Raw genomic sequence first — 17,236 nt, forward strand, 5'->3', positions numbered from 1 at the left:
GCTTGTACATCCTCTTTAGCTTAGTACCATTGTATCTATCCAGCTTTCGTGTCAGTTCCTCCTTGATCAGCATCTTGCACACATCGCACAACCCTTGGTTAGCTATTCCAATACATCCTTTAACTAGATCTCCTGTCACCAAAGTGTTATCCTTCTTAGTTCAGCTTGCCAGATGCATCACTCATCTAGATCCATCAGCTTAGGTGCTCTCCGATAGATTCTTGCAGGATATAGCTTTCCTCATGTCTGATCTTGGTCCATTAGTACCTCGTCCTACCCATCTCATTGGCAAATGGTTCTCTTTTGGATTTTCACTTTCTTTTGATTTGGAATCTTCCCTTTTGGGTCTTGAAATATCTTTTCCAAGCAATCTCCTTGTTCCCTCCTCAAGGTTTCCATGATCTTCCATATCATGGTATACTGCGAATGGGGCAATCAGAGCGTAAGGTCTTGATCAAGTCTTTCGTTTGTTTTTCTTTTTTGCTTGTGGGTTACCCAGTGTCGGTTCCAAACTGCTTCCTCTGGGATTCATGTGTGATGCTCAGGCAACCCTTGCGTGTTTGTTTCAAGTCAGTTTGTCAGTCCTCTGGACAGTTGGCGAACAGGCCTTGATGTTCTTGGTAACCTTGGCAATTAACCAACAGTCCTATAGCAAATCTAGTGCTCAACTACATGGTGGTACTTCTCTTTGAAGTATCCCCCCGCTCAAAAAGCTTCAATGGATTCCCTTCATCTCCATTATCCCCCATCCATATCCAGCACCTATCACATCTTATGCATCAGTATCTCTTTGGATCACTCCTCATGCTTAGCTTTAGGGATCCACAATCCTAGTCTTAGGGATCCACCAATCAAATCAATCCACCAAGCCTCATCTTTCGAGATCCACAATCCTAGTCCTAGGGATCTCCGAAAACCCATCTTCCGCCAATCTGACTCTTTGAAATCCTGTTGCATTAGCTTTTTAATCCCCTCATCCATCTCCCCATCCTGAATTCCTTTTATAGTGCTCTGCTCCTTCATCCTCCCCCCAATCCCAAAAGTCTTAAGCTTGTTTCCTCTTGTGCCCCTGATTTCCCTTTATCATCCTCTCGTAGTGAGATTTTGAGCTAATTCAGCCCCTTCTCTTTGCCAAACCTGTGTCTTAGCTCATCTCAATTTCTTGTACTTTTCAAAAAATCGTCGAGCCTCGCTTTCTCTCCCCGCCACCTTCTTGAGGGGGCATCTTGCAGTCCATTCTCTCCTTTTCTGCTCTAGCCTTGGGCATCTTATTTTCTTATCTTTAATGCCATGCCACTTGCGGCATCACATCAAAGAGGGGCAAAATGTAGACAACTAAAAACCTTTAGAAAATAAAGTATTTTTATTTTCTGAAAAAAATTTGATGACATCATCATTTATTAATTAATTAATTATTTAATTAATTTATTTATTTTTATGCCATTAAATCCCTTTATCTTAATTAAAAATATTTAATTAAGGAATCCCTCCCAAAAATGTTTAAATCTTATTTAAACATTATTTCCTTATTTATTAATTATTTAATTAATAAATTGACCAAAAAACCCAAAATAAATAAAAAATTTATTTTTTGCCCAAAACTTGGCCAATTTCCTTAAGATTGCTAACCTCTTCCAAAATCTTCTAATCCTTCTTTAATTTTGATTAAAGGCTAATCCCGTCATTTGCTACCCCTAATCCCATCTCAAAATATTTAATTAAGATTAAATATTAATCCTCATGTTTATTAAAAAAGTTTTAATAAATATCTCCTCAACCCAAACCCTTGAAATAAATAAAACTTTATTTATTTCCTAAAAATCTAATTTATCCTCATCCTAAGAAGTTCTAGACTCTTCTAGAAAGTCTTCATCCTCGTCCTAGGAAATTCTAGACTCTTCTAGAAAGTCTTCATCCTCATCCAAAGTCTAGACTCTTCTAGAAGATGTCTTTAAACCTAATCCTAATCCCCTCCTAACCTTGTCACATTCCCTAAACATGAGTTAAAACTTCCTAACCCAAGCCAAAGTTAACAAATATCTCCTCCTTCACCCACCCTCATTAAATGCCATCCACTTGCCTATCCCTAAGCTAATCCTAAACCATCCTAATCCATCCTCTAATCATTTGGACAATCCTAAGCAAGCTTAAAACCTTCCTAATCAAGCCCAAGTCAAAATTGCTCTCATCTCCCTCAAAATATCTCAACAATAAAACTTTATGAAGTTTACTAGGCCATAAATGACTCTTCCAAGCCCTTTTATTGCTCTTACAAGCCATTATGAGGGTCTTTATGAAGATTTTATCCCTTGAGCCTCCTTTTTTGATTCATCCTTCCCCTTTCCTCCATCCTCTCAACATGTGACATGTGTCACTCCTTGATTGGCTATAAGGAAGCACAATTCATGTGCTCTCCTCTCATGCAATCTGAGCCCTCCATAAGCTTTTTCCCATCCTTGCATCTTAGCCCTCAATCCCTCAAGCCTCTTGCCTATAAATTTGATCCTCTCCCAAGCCATTTTAACACAATCCATGAAGTAAAGTCATAACGCCATTTTGAGAAGCCATTTTACATCAAAACCATACACTCACACCCAAATTCCAACTCCATTTGAAGCTCTTTTTGAAGCATAAAGCTTGAGCATACATCCTATCTATTTAGACAAAGCTACTCAACAAGAGAGCTTCTCATTGAGAGAGCCCATTAATGGCTCATATTCTCAATTGAGAGCTCATCTTAGTCTATCTTGAAGTTTATGAATTTTGTTTAGTTTGTAGAAGCTTTATTTAAATTTGGTTTCTATTAGCATACTAACATTGCTCATATACATTATGCATTCATTGTTATTTTTATTATGTTATTATGCATTTCTTGAGATCTCTACAATAGTTAGTTGAATTTTCATAATCGTCCCCTCAAAGATTGGTGTAGGAAGAAATTTCATGCACCTTGGCTTCCTTCCAAGTGGTATAAGAGCCTAGCTAATTTTCTTTCTATTTGTTGGGTATAGGGTTCTTTGAGCTAATCAAGGTTTGAGTGCTTGTGTAGAAGTTTTTATTTCTATGTTGTACGATTGCAAAGATGGCAAGTACATCAGGGAGGATTGATGTAGAGAATTTTTCTAGCATAAACTTTGAAATGTGGAAGCTGAAGATGGATGATGTATTGATTAATCAGGATCTATGGGATGCAGTTGATGAAAAGAAGTTGAGGCCCGTAGACCCAACTTCAGCCATAGAGTATGATGTGATAGATAGTAACGCTAAAAGTCTCATTAAATTGTGTCTTGCAGAATCTAGGAGCAAATCCCTGGCTCATGTTGTGAATGCTTTTGACGAGACAAGGAGCTCTAATTTTTCCTCAGACATGGAGGAAATCCAGACCTTAAGCTTAGAGGAGGAGGAAGAACATCATTCATCAGGGAAGAAAACTAGAGGAAGAGACAAGGATACTCATACTACAAATAAAGTTCCCTTTAGGAAAATCCCTAGGGATCATGTGCCCATTGAAATAGCTAGTTAGGGGGAAGAAGAATACAATTAGGAAGGAGAAGATATGGACACAGATGAGGAGAATAAGGGGGTGGATGTCAAGAATAGAGAGGAGTCAGCTAGTAACCCCAAAAAGAAGTAGAAGAGGAATAAAGAGAAGGACATGCCTCTAGACGGGAAAAATGATATGGCTCTAGAGATCTCTGTGCTCTCTCTCCTTCCCATTTCCCCACAAGAGAAAGAAAAGGAGAAAATGGAGGAGAGAAGTGGTGAGGTTGTTATAAAGGATAGGCATATGGCTTAGAAAAAATTTACTACCAGAACCTCAAATGGGGATTGTGAGAGAAGTTATGAATCCCCAAATCCTTGAAGAAAAAGAGGGAAAGATCCAATTGGAGGAAATAATAGAACCGTCGTTGGTGTTCATCACAGAAAATGTGAGGGAGGTGAGTATGAATTTTCTCAACAATGCAAAAAATAGCATGATTGATAACTTTCGATATATTAAATGGCTTTTTCATGAGTTGAAGGAGGTAAAAGATAGAATGGGATAGATGGAAAGCCATGGGAAGAACAATGAGCAAGGGATCCCGACAGACCAAGGGGATCGATTAAGGTTGGTTGAAAAAAGGATGCAAAATCTTGAGACTTTCAACCACAACATCGCTAATCAGATGCTTACTATCCTGAATTCTCTCAATGAAAACATTGGCAGTCTTGGTGGTATGCTGAAAGCTAGGGGGTTTGTCATGGAGAAGGATGAGAAGGACAATGATGAAGGCAGGATGGAAGAAGAAACCATAACGAACATAACCCAAAGCCACTTGGATTGGACCTGTGAGAAAAACTAGGAGCTCATGGCAGAGGAGAATTAGAGAACCTATGAAGTGGCAAAGACTATCCAGGACCTTGAAAGGAAGGCAAGGGAGTAAGTGAAGAATTTTCAAGTTCTATCTTTGGTTTCTTGAGTCTCTGTAGGTCTTTTTCATTTTGAATTTTTGCCTATTTTTTGTTTTGGTCTTTCTATTGGTCGTTGTTTTCTTGCTATGATTGTTTGTTAATTTGCAACCCTTTGTTATGTAAGAAGTTTTGGATTTCAGGATCGCTATAAAACTTGTTTTTCTTAATCAAAAACATAGGGAAATAATACTCAAGAAGATGAAGCATAACTCTTGCTAGTTGTTACATAGGATTTTATGCACTTAGGACAATGATCCAAGATATGTTCTCAATATGAAGCTAAGCCTACAAAATCTAGAAATAAAAAACAAGATTTTTCCAATACAATGTATTAGACAAATAACTATAAAAATAAAAAATAACAATTTTTTTTTTGGGTGATGTGAAATTGCCAATAGTGCAAGAATGCTCCTACATCATAAAGAAACTTACTTATGTCTACAATATGAGAGAAGATGACATTTTCCATATAAATAAAAGAAAATTTAACTCTAGGGTAAGCTCCCCATGCTCTACCTAGAGAAATTAATCCACCTCCAAAAGAACTTGTAATTTAAGAAAACATACCATGTTTCTTCCACTACAGAGAGCATTTTATGCCCTGTAATGACTCCATTTAACAAATAAATTGTATGCAGATGACATTGATTCAACCCAAGAAATTGCATCATCACCGATGATGGAAAGAAATTTTACACCAAGTTTTACTCACCAACACACTTGTTTTTGTTGAGGGATATAGTGATTTGACCTATGTTCTAGTGTTAAGACCATCTTTTCTTAATGAATGAGAAAGCACACATGAAGATTCATGGTGGAAGGGAAATAAAGGGTAGAGCACATGTAACTTAGAAACTATTTGTACACCACAATGTAAGGTTGGGAGACTCTAATACCATCACTTTTAACATTGATTGTATTAAATATTTTATAGAAATAGTGGAAAATTTAGAAATATAAAATTTGGGAAGTTTCTAATTATTAATTTTTTATCATGGAAAAGGGTATTGTAGAATCTATTTCACAAATGACATGCTTACAACCCAATTCAATAACTTTCTCCAAAATAACAAGAATTGAATGAGCTTCCATTTCATTAATGTCATCAAATCTAGAAGTTCTATAAAAAGGAACTAAGCAACAATCTAACATCTAGGAATCAACACCTTAAGGATTTTTTTTTGTTGGGTTTGGAAGTTTTAGGATTTTGTTAATTTTTACACTTGTTAAGGTCTCATCTAAATCTTTAATTAATTTGACCATTAGATACAAAAATAATCTATTATATTAATATTAAAAAAAAATTAATGAAGTAGGGTGTGCAACAAGGGGAGACCCATAGAGACTACTAAAGTACAATTTTAATAGGAAAAAAAACTCATTTACTCAACTTACACATCATAATAATATGTTTTCCCATTAGTTACCTTAGCCTATATAATCAATGAATTCTTATTATAACCAATCCTTTAATATTTATGCATACATCCTATGCATTTGCATTCTTTCATAGAATAAAAATATCATCCCATATTTGATTTGTCTTGTGGTTTGATTGGAGCTTTTAAGTCTTGAATACTTATAATTTGAAATTATATGCTAATTTCAAAGATGTTCATACAAAATGATACTAAATATTCCATTTAAATTATTTAAATTATACAAATCGAATGTCTAATTTATCATTCAAATTTTTATATAAATTAATCACTAAATTATTATTTAAAAATAACTTATATTCAATTATCTACTATCATTATACACACTAATAATTTTTTTATTAATAATTTTATTAATTTTATATTAAGTCGGTATTCTTTAACAATTGGAGTTCCAATTTTGTCATTTATGTTCTATGTTAATAGAATCCAAAGAAGGAGCAATCACTTGCAATTCATCCATGAACTACCATCAAAAGCCCAAGGCCGAGGGCTTCACCATCTTCAATTTAGCAAAACTTGATTTGATCTAGGAACTTTACAATAAGATTTGGCTAGAGGAGGTGAATTCAGCAAATTCCAGGTATGTTAAATTTTGAGAGCATGGAGCAGTGGAAGATACTGCAACACAGAGCATCGGGTGGTGTATAAAGGCTAGATGTAACTATTTTTAGTGCCATATTTTGATTGATTTCTAGGATATAAAGAAATTGAAGCTCTAGGACGATGAAAACATTGATGTTAAAGATGTTTATTGTTATCAGATTTTGAGAAGGGTTACATGAATTGCATAAAGTTGAAACAGGAAAATCTAATGGATAGATTAAATTGTCAATCTAGAAAATCTAATGACAGATTAAACTATTAATCTTTTGTTTTGCTAAATGTAAACTAATATTTTCCTACACAAGAATATCTCTTATCATCTTCCTATGTTGTGAGAGATATATTTATAAATGATTTATTGTGCTACTTACATGGTGGAGACTAATCTTTTTAAATGAACCTTTTTCATATTAGTTTGTGTTGATATATATTTAAATGATTTATTGTGCCACTTACATGGTCGAGACTAATTTTTTCGAATGAATCTTTTTTTCATATTAGCTTGCGTTAAAAAAATATTAACCAAATTTCCTAAAGTCTGCAGTTTCTATGATCTTTGTAAAAACATGATTTTATTCTTCCTTAGAAAGAAAAGTGAAATGAAAGTATATATATTGTAAAGTTCTTAATTAAAAGTACATATATAAAAAAACTAAATTTACTATCACAATGTTTTCTACTAACTTTTTCTAGATATGATACTAAATTTCATAGGTGAAAATCAAATCGCTAGGAGTTCCTCATTACATGCACAAAAGTAATTCTGCTATGAACATTTATGAAAAAAGTATGAAGATTGAATGTCTAGCTTTCTCTTAGCCATGATAAAGTGGATCGCCCTAACATCTGATTTCTTTTCCAATGCCGAGTGAGACACAGTTATCCATGTGACACCATTAGCAAAAGTTAAAGAAGGCTGATCTTTTCTCGTATACAAAAATATAGGATTTAACTGAAGTTAATTTTCACTTATCTATAGCGATTTACAATAACCATTCTCTACTATCGTGTGTTTTTATGCGCTCATGAATTCGTTGGTGTCAGAAGAGAGAAGCAATTCGTCCCAATAATCCAATTCAAACGAACCCAAAATATCATCGCCAACGCCATCAAAAGTCGAAATTTGCGGCTCGATTTTTAATCTTTTCATCTGCGGCGGCTGCTCCTCCTCCAAAAATCCTCTTTTTCTGCACAAAATATCGTGGAAATTTGCAGAATTTGTGTGAGCGACGGTGTTTCCTGAAGAGAGGTCATTTGCCAATGCCGTGGACACAATTTCAAGTGGAAAATTGAGGAAAGTGCGAGCTCCTCTCATTTTAAGAGCAGCTTTGTCGTACGCCATGGCTGCCGCCTCTGCGGTGGAGAATGTCCCCAGCCAAACCCTCGTCCCCTGCCTCGTCGAATCCCTTATTTCCGCCACGAATTTCCCCCATGGACGCCTCCGAACCCCTCTGTAATGCTTCTCTGTTTCTGCTTTTATTCCACTCCGATTCGGCAAAATCGCAGCTTTCTTTTCGAGAATGGCGGAATTTGCTTTTAAATTCTCGGATTCTTCAAGTGAAGAATTGTTCTTTACCTTTTCCACCATAGGAACAGCCATCAATTGTTCCAGATTTCCTCCTGACGGTCCTTCAAGGTAAGGGAAACTTTCACCATATTCCTCTAGTGATGACAATCCACCATAATTGAACTCCGATTGCTGCTTTAATGGGAATTCGATCTTATTTCCTTTGTTTCTTTCCATAGGGACTTCATTTTCTTTAAAATAATTGTTGATTACTTCCTCCTCTGCAACGTCTGAAGCTATGCAGGATCTTTCAGAGCCTCCGGCGAAAAACCGGATCCAAATGTTCTCCAGAAGCTCGTCTTTTGCTCCAGCTTCACAAGACGCTGATTGCATGCCTCCTAAGGCAACGCCGTCCATTGTTATCTGCTAATCTTTCTTTCTACTTTTTCCCAAACCCTAAAACTCCGATCTTGAGCCGTTTTTGAGCTAACATTTCTTGAATGAAATCAGGAAAGCACTGAAAACACAAATAACGAGCTGCTGCCATGTGAGTCCGGGCATTTTAAGGAGATGAGGAGAAGATTGGTTGCTTGTAGAACACATAAGCCTCTGACGCGGAGGAATTCCAACCGAGCGCTTGCGAGAATATATTGTGATTAAATATGATCGTTGAAGTTTGTAGAAACCCTAATTTATTATTATTATTGTGAGGATTACGATGGAAGTCGTTACTTGGAACTCTGAAGAGCCAGCTTTCCTGCATAACCTCGATTGGATGTCAAGTCAAAACCCCACTCTCCTGCAAACTTATTTTATGATCTTATTTTCACATTGTGAAAGTACAGAACCTTAAAATCTGGAACAACCCACATGCTGTTCGACATGTAACTGTCCAGACGTCACAGCTTACGTCTGTGCATAATCCTTGCAAGCCCAAACCCTTTGCATTTCCAAATTTAATAATGTGTATATGTAATCAATGTTCGTCAATATATAATATAGGTTTGAATTTCGAAGTATAGTTTCTCGGAATACGATTTGCTAAGTTTCATATTGGATTACTTAATTAATCATATAATCAACTCTGTTTATCAGATATATTAATTTCTAATGAGAATTGATTATTTATGAATTAGTTTTACCTGAATTTTATAAGACAGAAACAGAACTTTCAAATTTATTGTCATATCAGTGCTGTTTTTTATTAAGAAAGTTCTAGTTTTGTGATGCAGGGGCATCTGGTACGGCTTAAACATCACACACTACGCTTAATTCCTAGATCAAAAGTGTTAAATAGTCAAAGTTGACTTTTTTTTCACAAGCTTAATTCTTCCCTTAGTGTGTGATGTTTAAGGGTGGCCGGGCATCCCGAGACTCCGATCATTTCAATGATCCAGAATTCTACATGCATAATGAATGGTTACTTTAATCATTTGTTGGGTCTTAGTTTTAAATAGTTATTTTATTAATGTAATGGTCTGATAGAAGTAAGTATTTTAATATAATAAATGTTTTTATCATCAGCTAGAAGTAAGTATTTCCTAGTTTGTTTACTCTAATTGGTGATGACAACCGTTAGAGAAGCTGCGATATTGTAGTTTTTCGGTTATGGGAAGTTATTGGGTTTTAAGATCTTTATATATGCAATGTAGAACCCAAGAACAGAGGGGAGAGTATGGGATGGAAACATAGAGAAACAAGAACGAAACAATGTAATAGAGAAAGGAATAATGGAAAGAAAGAATCAAATTTTCTATTAAAGAACTGTATGGGACTGTTTGTGTTTGGAATCCATGATGTTTGCCGATCAAGGTATCATGTTTTAATAATATTTTGTGCTTATTCACCCTTCTGCTATGCACTCTGCATCAGATTGGTATCAGAGCATAGCAAAAGGTCTAGGAGGAAGATCTAGGATTTGGTAGGTTGAAGGTCCCTTGTTGATGTTGATGCTTGGAGTAGAACTATCCTCTGAGAGTGTTCCAAGGTGGTGGTTGGATATCTAACAAACCTTAGATTGGTTTGAGAAGATGACTTTGACAAGAAGTGAAAGAGAAATGGTTAAGGCATTGAAGGAGTATTTGTATGGCGATAAAAAGGAGAGAGAAGAAAGAGAAAGAAAGAAGAAGGAAGAGGAAGCTAGTAAGCAAGAAGAAGAAAGGTACAAGAATCTTAAAAAAGAGTTAGATAAGAGTATTGCAAAGTGGGAGAGGATAGCATTGCTTTTGGAGCAAGCAACAGATGAAGATGAAGCTATTGATGAAGACAAGGATCAAGAAGTGGTACACATTTCATTGGAAGGGCATGGACAATAGAAGAATGCTAGTGTAGAGAGTGAGAGTGAACAACAGGATGTTGTTGTTGAACCTTGTGAGGAAAAGGTTCTTGCAGATGAGGGAGAGTTGGTGACAGGTATGGTTGAAGTAATGATTTTCTTGGGAGATGGAGATGTTGAAAAAATTGCTCAAGATGAAATAGACATAGTACAAGATTCATATGTGGACAAGATGACTGTTGGCGTAGAGGATGAAGTGTTTACTGATCACTGTGATGCTCTAGAGATATATAAACAACAAGAAGATCAGATTGTGTATCAAGTAGATTGGTATTTTTATGCAAGTGATATGCGGTTGGCAAATGTATTTGTTCCAAGATTCAACAAAGATACCATGAAGGGTATTCTTTATAAAGTTTGGAATCAGCATGTTGTGGGGAGTGACATCAATTCAATCTTTCTTATGGTGACAACATTGACTTCATACAATTGGAAGACTCAGAAGAAGATCACAACAATTCAATGGGACTTGAATTTTTATGTCCCTAGGAGTATGATGCAGGGGCATCTCGAGACTCTAATCATTTCAATGATCTAGGATTCTACATGCATTATGAATGGTTACTTTAATCATTTGTTGAGTCTTAGTTTTAAATAGTTATTTTATTAATGTAATGGTCTGATAGAAGTAAGTATTTTAATATATTAAATTTTTTTATCATCAAGTAGAAGTAAGTATTTCCTAGTTTGTTTACTCTAATCGGTGATGACAACCATTAGAGAAGCTACGATATTGTAGTTTTTGGTTATGGGAAGTTATTGGGTTTTAAGATCTTTATATATGCAATGTAGAACCCAAGAATAGAGGGGAGAGTATGGGATGGAAACATAGAGAAACAAGAATGAAACAATGTAATAGAGAAAGGAATAATAGAAATAAAGAATTGTACGGGACTGTTTGTGTTTGGAATCTGATGAGGAGCAATCACAATAATGACAATCAAATAATAAATGATGCAATTTAAAAAGGAACCATATGGCAGACTCCTCCTAGCACTTCTTACTCTTGAACTAGGGCTTTCTCAATCACTTGATTACACACACTTCCAATCCCAACTAACAATGAATTCACCTTCACATGTACATTGTTTAATGTCTCCAATCAGCAAATAAACTGCTTGTTTGGGTAGAATCCCTATCTTGTTTAATTCTGCACATGCTTGGTTAGTAATATATGGGTGATCCCACAATAATGGGTTCCACTTTTTGACCAATTTTGACACTAAAATCAATATTTTTGCAACAAACTTCACGTTCAAATGACTATATCTCCAAAACTGTAAATAATTTCAAGATGACATAAACTAGTGATTTTGAGTACTTTGTTCCTACTTTGTAACCATATTTTTTAATCTTAAAAAAAAAAAAAAATTTATGTTTATTTTTTTAATCTCCTCCAAAAAGTGGTACATAATAAAATTCAATATTTTAAAAAGTGACAGTCCGTTTGACACACATAACTTTTTTTCTAGAAATGATAATGAAGTAATTCTTTCGACATTAGATTTGTAACATCAATATCCAGAGGATGCATTTGGTTTGATTTATTTTGGTTGAATATTGTATAGTTTATGAAGTTTTGAAGTGACATGAACCGTAATTCAGACATATGTTCCGTTTGACACAGATAATTTGAAGTCAATTTATCATAAACCATTTTTTTTTTTTTTGAATAGAAAGGTATCTCAATAAGCCAATTCCTCCATATTTTTCAAAAAAAAATTGACCTAATTTACTAATTTTTCCGAAGTGTCAAATTCGGTTGATGTTCAATCGGTAATAAACCTATAATGAGTTAAACTCATATTTGAAAGTCTTAATGATTAAATTATGTATTAAAATTATAGTTGTTGGAAATCTTGCTCCGAGCAGTACATTTTGACATTTTTTATTTTACAGTAGGAGATTATTCTCCTACAATTATGGCAGTCAAAAGAGCAAAAAAAAAATGAAAAAAAGGTTAAATTTTTTGTGATTTTGCATGTTCATGTGAACATGGCATTCACGCGAACACGTTTACCATGTTTGAGTGAACGTATGTTCGCACGAACATGAAAATTCATGTTTGCGCGAACATATTTATCACATATGTTTGTGTGAACATATTTATCACATATGTTCGTGCGAACATACGAAATATATTCGCGCAAACATGATTAAAAAAAAGTTCACGCAAACACAATAAGTGTGTTCGCACGAACATATGGTAAACTCAATTTCTCATTTTGCAATTTTTTTCATTTTTGTTCGTCCCACTAAAGTGGAACCCGTTATTGTGGGTTCACCCATATCATACATGTTAGAATAACTCTTTCCATGAGTATCAAGCCTTCATCCTCATGGAAAGATCTTCATTTCCTTTAAAACCTACTACAACAAATAAATAATTAAGAGAAATCTACTAGTTCTACAATAGGCATAACAACAAACCTATAATAACATGAAACTTATCAACAAAGTACTTGAAATGATGAAGGAAACCTTATTAATGCATTTGTAGAGCCAACCAATCAGTTTACGGACCACAATATGCAATTTGAGTTGCAGAATATCTAAGTTTTAATATTGTTGTTCACAAGCCGTACATACCAGTCTTCCGATATTTTCTCTTCTCTTTACATCAAAGACTCTTTCCAATTTATAAGATACCCTATAATAACTGACTCCAACCAACTATCATCTTTGAGTTGGGTATTTTAAAATTATTACAACCTAAACTTCCCTCTAAACCAGTCGTTACCTTTTTTTATTTAATGTTTGAACTTCAAAAGCCATACAATGGTTTTATTAAACATTAAACTATTTCCTATACCTAAACCTATCTTGAAGACCTAATATTATTTTAGCATCATTATAGGTTCCAAGACTGCCCAATTGATTTGATGACCTTGTTTATACATTCCTTCCTTCTGATTTGTTTTGAGGATCTTTGTGGTCTTTATAATCTTTAACTGTGGCTTGAACATTTGAGGTGCTCCTGCACTAGAATCCATGGTGTTTGTCGATCAAGGTATCATGTTTTAATAATATTTTGTCCTTATTCACCCTTCTGATGTACGCTTCGCATCATTTTTTGAAGTTGTAACTTATTCAAATTAATTTTCAAATTGTTTGTAGTCAATAATAAATTGTTCGTCCATTTCATCTGTCACCTCTAATACAAATGATTCAAGTTTTTTCTTTTTCCATCCTTTAACTGAATTCAAAATTGTACAAGTATCAAATTAGAAAGAGGAACTCCTGACTTCATTCTTGTATTATAAACTTGGAGAGTTTGAATCTCTATAGATTTGTCAATTGAAATAAAATCTATATATAAAACACAAAAAAGGCCCCCATACATACTAAAAAATTAATTGAATTTTTTAACCAAATAAAGAACATGATATGAAGATTTCATTTATCACTTAGAAATAAGATCACTTTCAACTGTAGGCATCAAATGATTTCTTTTTTATCCAAAGAATCAAATAACTGATCTAATCCCATTAAATAATGAGAAGCACACTTGACTTTTATAAAGGTTCAATAACTGAAATGCCCTTCAAGTTGAAACAATAAGGTCACTTTGTTCTCCATTACGAAGCTTTCCACATATCTCAGTAATCTGACACGTTTCGGCGTGAAGTGTTTTCACATAATTTATTTTGAAATTTGTGAAAATGTAGAAAGACGCCGACCAGGAGGATCAAAACATGATTTTTTCTGTTGCAATTTTAATTAATTTGGTCATCTTAATTGAAGGTTTAAAACACACCTTCAGTTAGACTTGGGTCTTTAAAGAACCTTTCACTTTTATCAGTAGATCAAGGGTCTATTGATTCTATCACAATTTTGATCATTTTGATCGATTTAAATAACTCTTACTAGATCAACCTCGCCAAACTTGATCAATTTAAAAAAAGACTTTAACGTTGGGGCAAATGATTAAGTAAAACAACAATAGACAAGAGATAATGGCACGTAACCGATTAAAGAAAGATCATCCAACGAAAACCCTTCCATTTTTGCTTGAAAAATCGGTATTATCTGTGCTTACGGAAGGTCATTCATGTAAGTCTAGTCATGGAAGATTTTATGTTAGAAATACAAGAGCTAATTCAATATTATATGTATTTCACAACTTAAATGCACCCCGGCATTATCACGGTTCTTTAAAGTGGTCGATTTTCTCTGTGAAGTGAGCGGAAATAATCTGAGCAGAAAATATATTGTTTTTGTTAAATGAGAGTTCTAATTTGCTGTTATGTGACAGCAGAAGACTATTTGGCGGTTGCTTTCGTAGGAAGTATGCATCATAATAATATTGTAGATGGAAGGTCGTGCCTTTGATCCTCACCACAACCTGACCGCCTCCCAAAATGGAGGACCCAAAGAAAATGGTGGACTTCAGACCTATAACTTTATTATGCACTTCACCATGTATAAGATCTTATTCATCCTGCGGTGACAATCTTACTAAACAATAAACTAGCTATATATACCTCTATATATATTACGCCAAGAGTAATCGTTCTCGACGCTCCTATTTTTATTTAATCCCAAAGTTATTTTAATCGAAGTTGGAATTAATGAAAATAAAAATAGGCGTCTCGAGAACGATTACTCTTGGCGTAATATATATAGAGGTATATATAGCTAGTGGTTGTCGCGGCGCAATAGGAAAAATATTTACTTTTTATTTTTTATTTTGATAAGGTTACTATAAAATTGTTAATTAATTTTTAATTAGAGTTGTATGAAGTTAGTATAAAATTATGCTTCAAAATATTTTTAAAAATTTAATATAAGAAGTTTAATATAGATTAAAAATATATTTTTTATTTTTGGGATATTGTAATGTAAAATGTTATAGTCATACATAGATATATGGTTAGGGACAAAGTTACCATTATAGTTAATGTTAACCTTAGGGATAGAATTAGGGTTAGGGTTAGTATTAGAGTTAGGGTTGGAGTTAGGGTTAGGGTTTGAGCTATGGTTAAGGTTAGGGATAGAGTTATGGTTATGGTTATTGTTAGAGTTATGGTTATGGTTTAGATTAGAGTTATGTTTATGGTTAAGGTTAGGGTTAATGTTATGGTCATGGTTAAGGTTAGGGTTAGAGTTATGGTTATGGTTATGATTAGGGTTAGTGTTAGGGTTATAGTAAGGCTAACGTTAGGGTTAGGTTTAAGGTTTGAGTCAAGGTTAAGGTTAGATTTTAAAGGGTTAGGGTTTGAGTTAGGATCAAAATTAAGGTTAGGGTTAAGGTTAGAGTCCAATTATGGTAGAGTCAAACCCAAAGTTAGAGTTATGCTCATGGTTAAGGCTAGGGTTAGACTTATGCTTATAGTTAGGGTTAGGGATAGGGTTAGAATCCAATTATGGTAGAGTTAGAATTAGGGTTAGAGTTAGGGGTAGAGTTATGCTTATGGTTAATGTTAGGTTTAGAGTAATGCTCATGGTTAAGGTTAGGGTTAGAGTCATCATTATGGTTATGGTTAGGGTTATAGTGGGGATAGGGTTAGGGTTAAGGTTTGAGTCAAATATATCTTTTAATTTAATATAAGGAATTTAATTTAGATAATTTTTAATTTTTTTTGGAATATTGTAATGTAAAATGTTATAGTCATACGTAGATATATGGTTAGGGACAAAGTTAACATTACAGTTAATGTTAACCTTAGGGATAGAATTAGGGTTAGGGTTAGCATTAGGGTTAGGGTTGGAGTTAGGGTTAGGGTTTGAGCTATGGTTAAGGTCAAGGATAGAATTATGGTTATGGTTATCATTAGAGTTATGGTTAAGGTTCAGATTAGAGTTATGTTTATGGTTAAGGTTAGGGTTAGAGTTATGGTCATGGTTAAGGTTAGGGTTAGAGTTATGGTTATGGTTATGATTAGGGTTAGGGTTATAGTAAGGCTAGGGTTAGGGTTAGGGTTAAGGTTTGAATCAAGGTTAAGGTTAGAGTTAGGGTTAGGGTTTGAGTTAGGATCAAAATTAAGGTTAGGGTTAGGGTTAGTGTCCAATTATGGTAGAGTCAGATCTAGAGTTAGAGTTATGCTCATGGTTAAGGCTAGGGTTAGAGTTATGCTTATAGTTAGGGTTAGGGATAGGATTAGAGTCCAATTATGGTAGAGTTAGAATTAGGGTTAGAGTTAGGTGTAGAGTTATGTTTATGGTTAAGGTTAGGGTTAGAGTAATGCTCATGGTTAAGGTTAGGGTTACGGTTAAGGTTTGAGTCAAATATTATTTTAAATTTAATATAAGGAGTTTAATTTAGATAAAAATATTTATTTTATTTTTGGGATATTGTAATGTAAAATGTTATAGTCATACGTAGATATATGGTTAGGGACAAAGTTAGGGTAAGGGTTTGAGCTAGGGTTAAGGTTAGGGTTAGGGTTAGATTCTAATTATGGTAGAGTTAGATTTATGGTTAGAGTTAGGGGTAGGGTTAAGGTTAGTGTTAGGATTAGAATTAGGGTTAAGATTAGGATTAGAGTTAGGGTTAGGATTAGGGTTATAGATAGGGTTAGGGTTAGGGTTAGGGTAAGGTTCTGGGTTAGGGTTAGGGCTAGGGTCAGGTTTAGGGTTAGAGTATGAGTTAGGGTTAGAGTTTGAGTTAGGGTTAGGGTTATAGTTTGAGTTAGGGGTAGAATATGAGTTAGGGTTAGAATATGAGTTAGGGTTAGAGTTTGAGTTATAGTTAGGGCTATAGTTTGAGTTAGGGGTAGACAGAGTATTAGAATCCTAGCTACGATTAGGGTTAGGTTTTGGGTTACGGTTAAGGTTAGAGTTAGGTTTAGGGTTACAGTTATAGTTAGGGTTAAAGTCCAATTATGGTAGAGTTAGATTCAGGGTTACAGTTAGTGGTAGGGATAGGGTTACAATTATAGTTAGGGTTAGGGTTAG

General features: G+C 34.4%; 1 protein-coding gene across 1 annotated transcript; it reads right to left on the reverse strand.

Moving 5' to 3' along the window:
* Positions 1–7,512: 7,512 nt before the first annotated feature.
* LOC149539826 (ethylene-response factor C3-like) lies at positions 7,513–8,117 on the reverse strand. Its single transcript, XM_089802623.1, has one exon. It carries the CDS (start codon positions 8,095–8,097, stop codon positions 7,513–7,515), a length of 585 nt encoding a protein of 194 aa, XP_089658749.1. The 5' UTR covers positions 8,098–8,117.
* Positions 8,118–17,236: the final 9,119 nt, after the last annotated feature.

Source organism: Cupressus sempervirens, chromosome 9 (assembly GCF_028749045.1).
Source record: "Cupressus sempervirens isolate cs-2001-9-10 chromosome 9, ASM2874904v1, whole genome shotgun sequence".
In the NCBI taxonomy this organism is placed as follows: domain Eukaryota; kingdom Viridiplantae; phylum Streptophyta; class Pinopsida; order Cupressales; family Cupressaceae; genus Cupressus; species Cupressus sempervirens.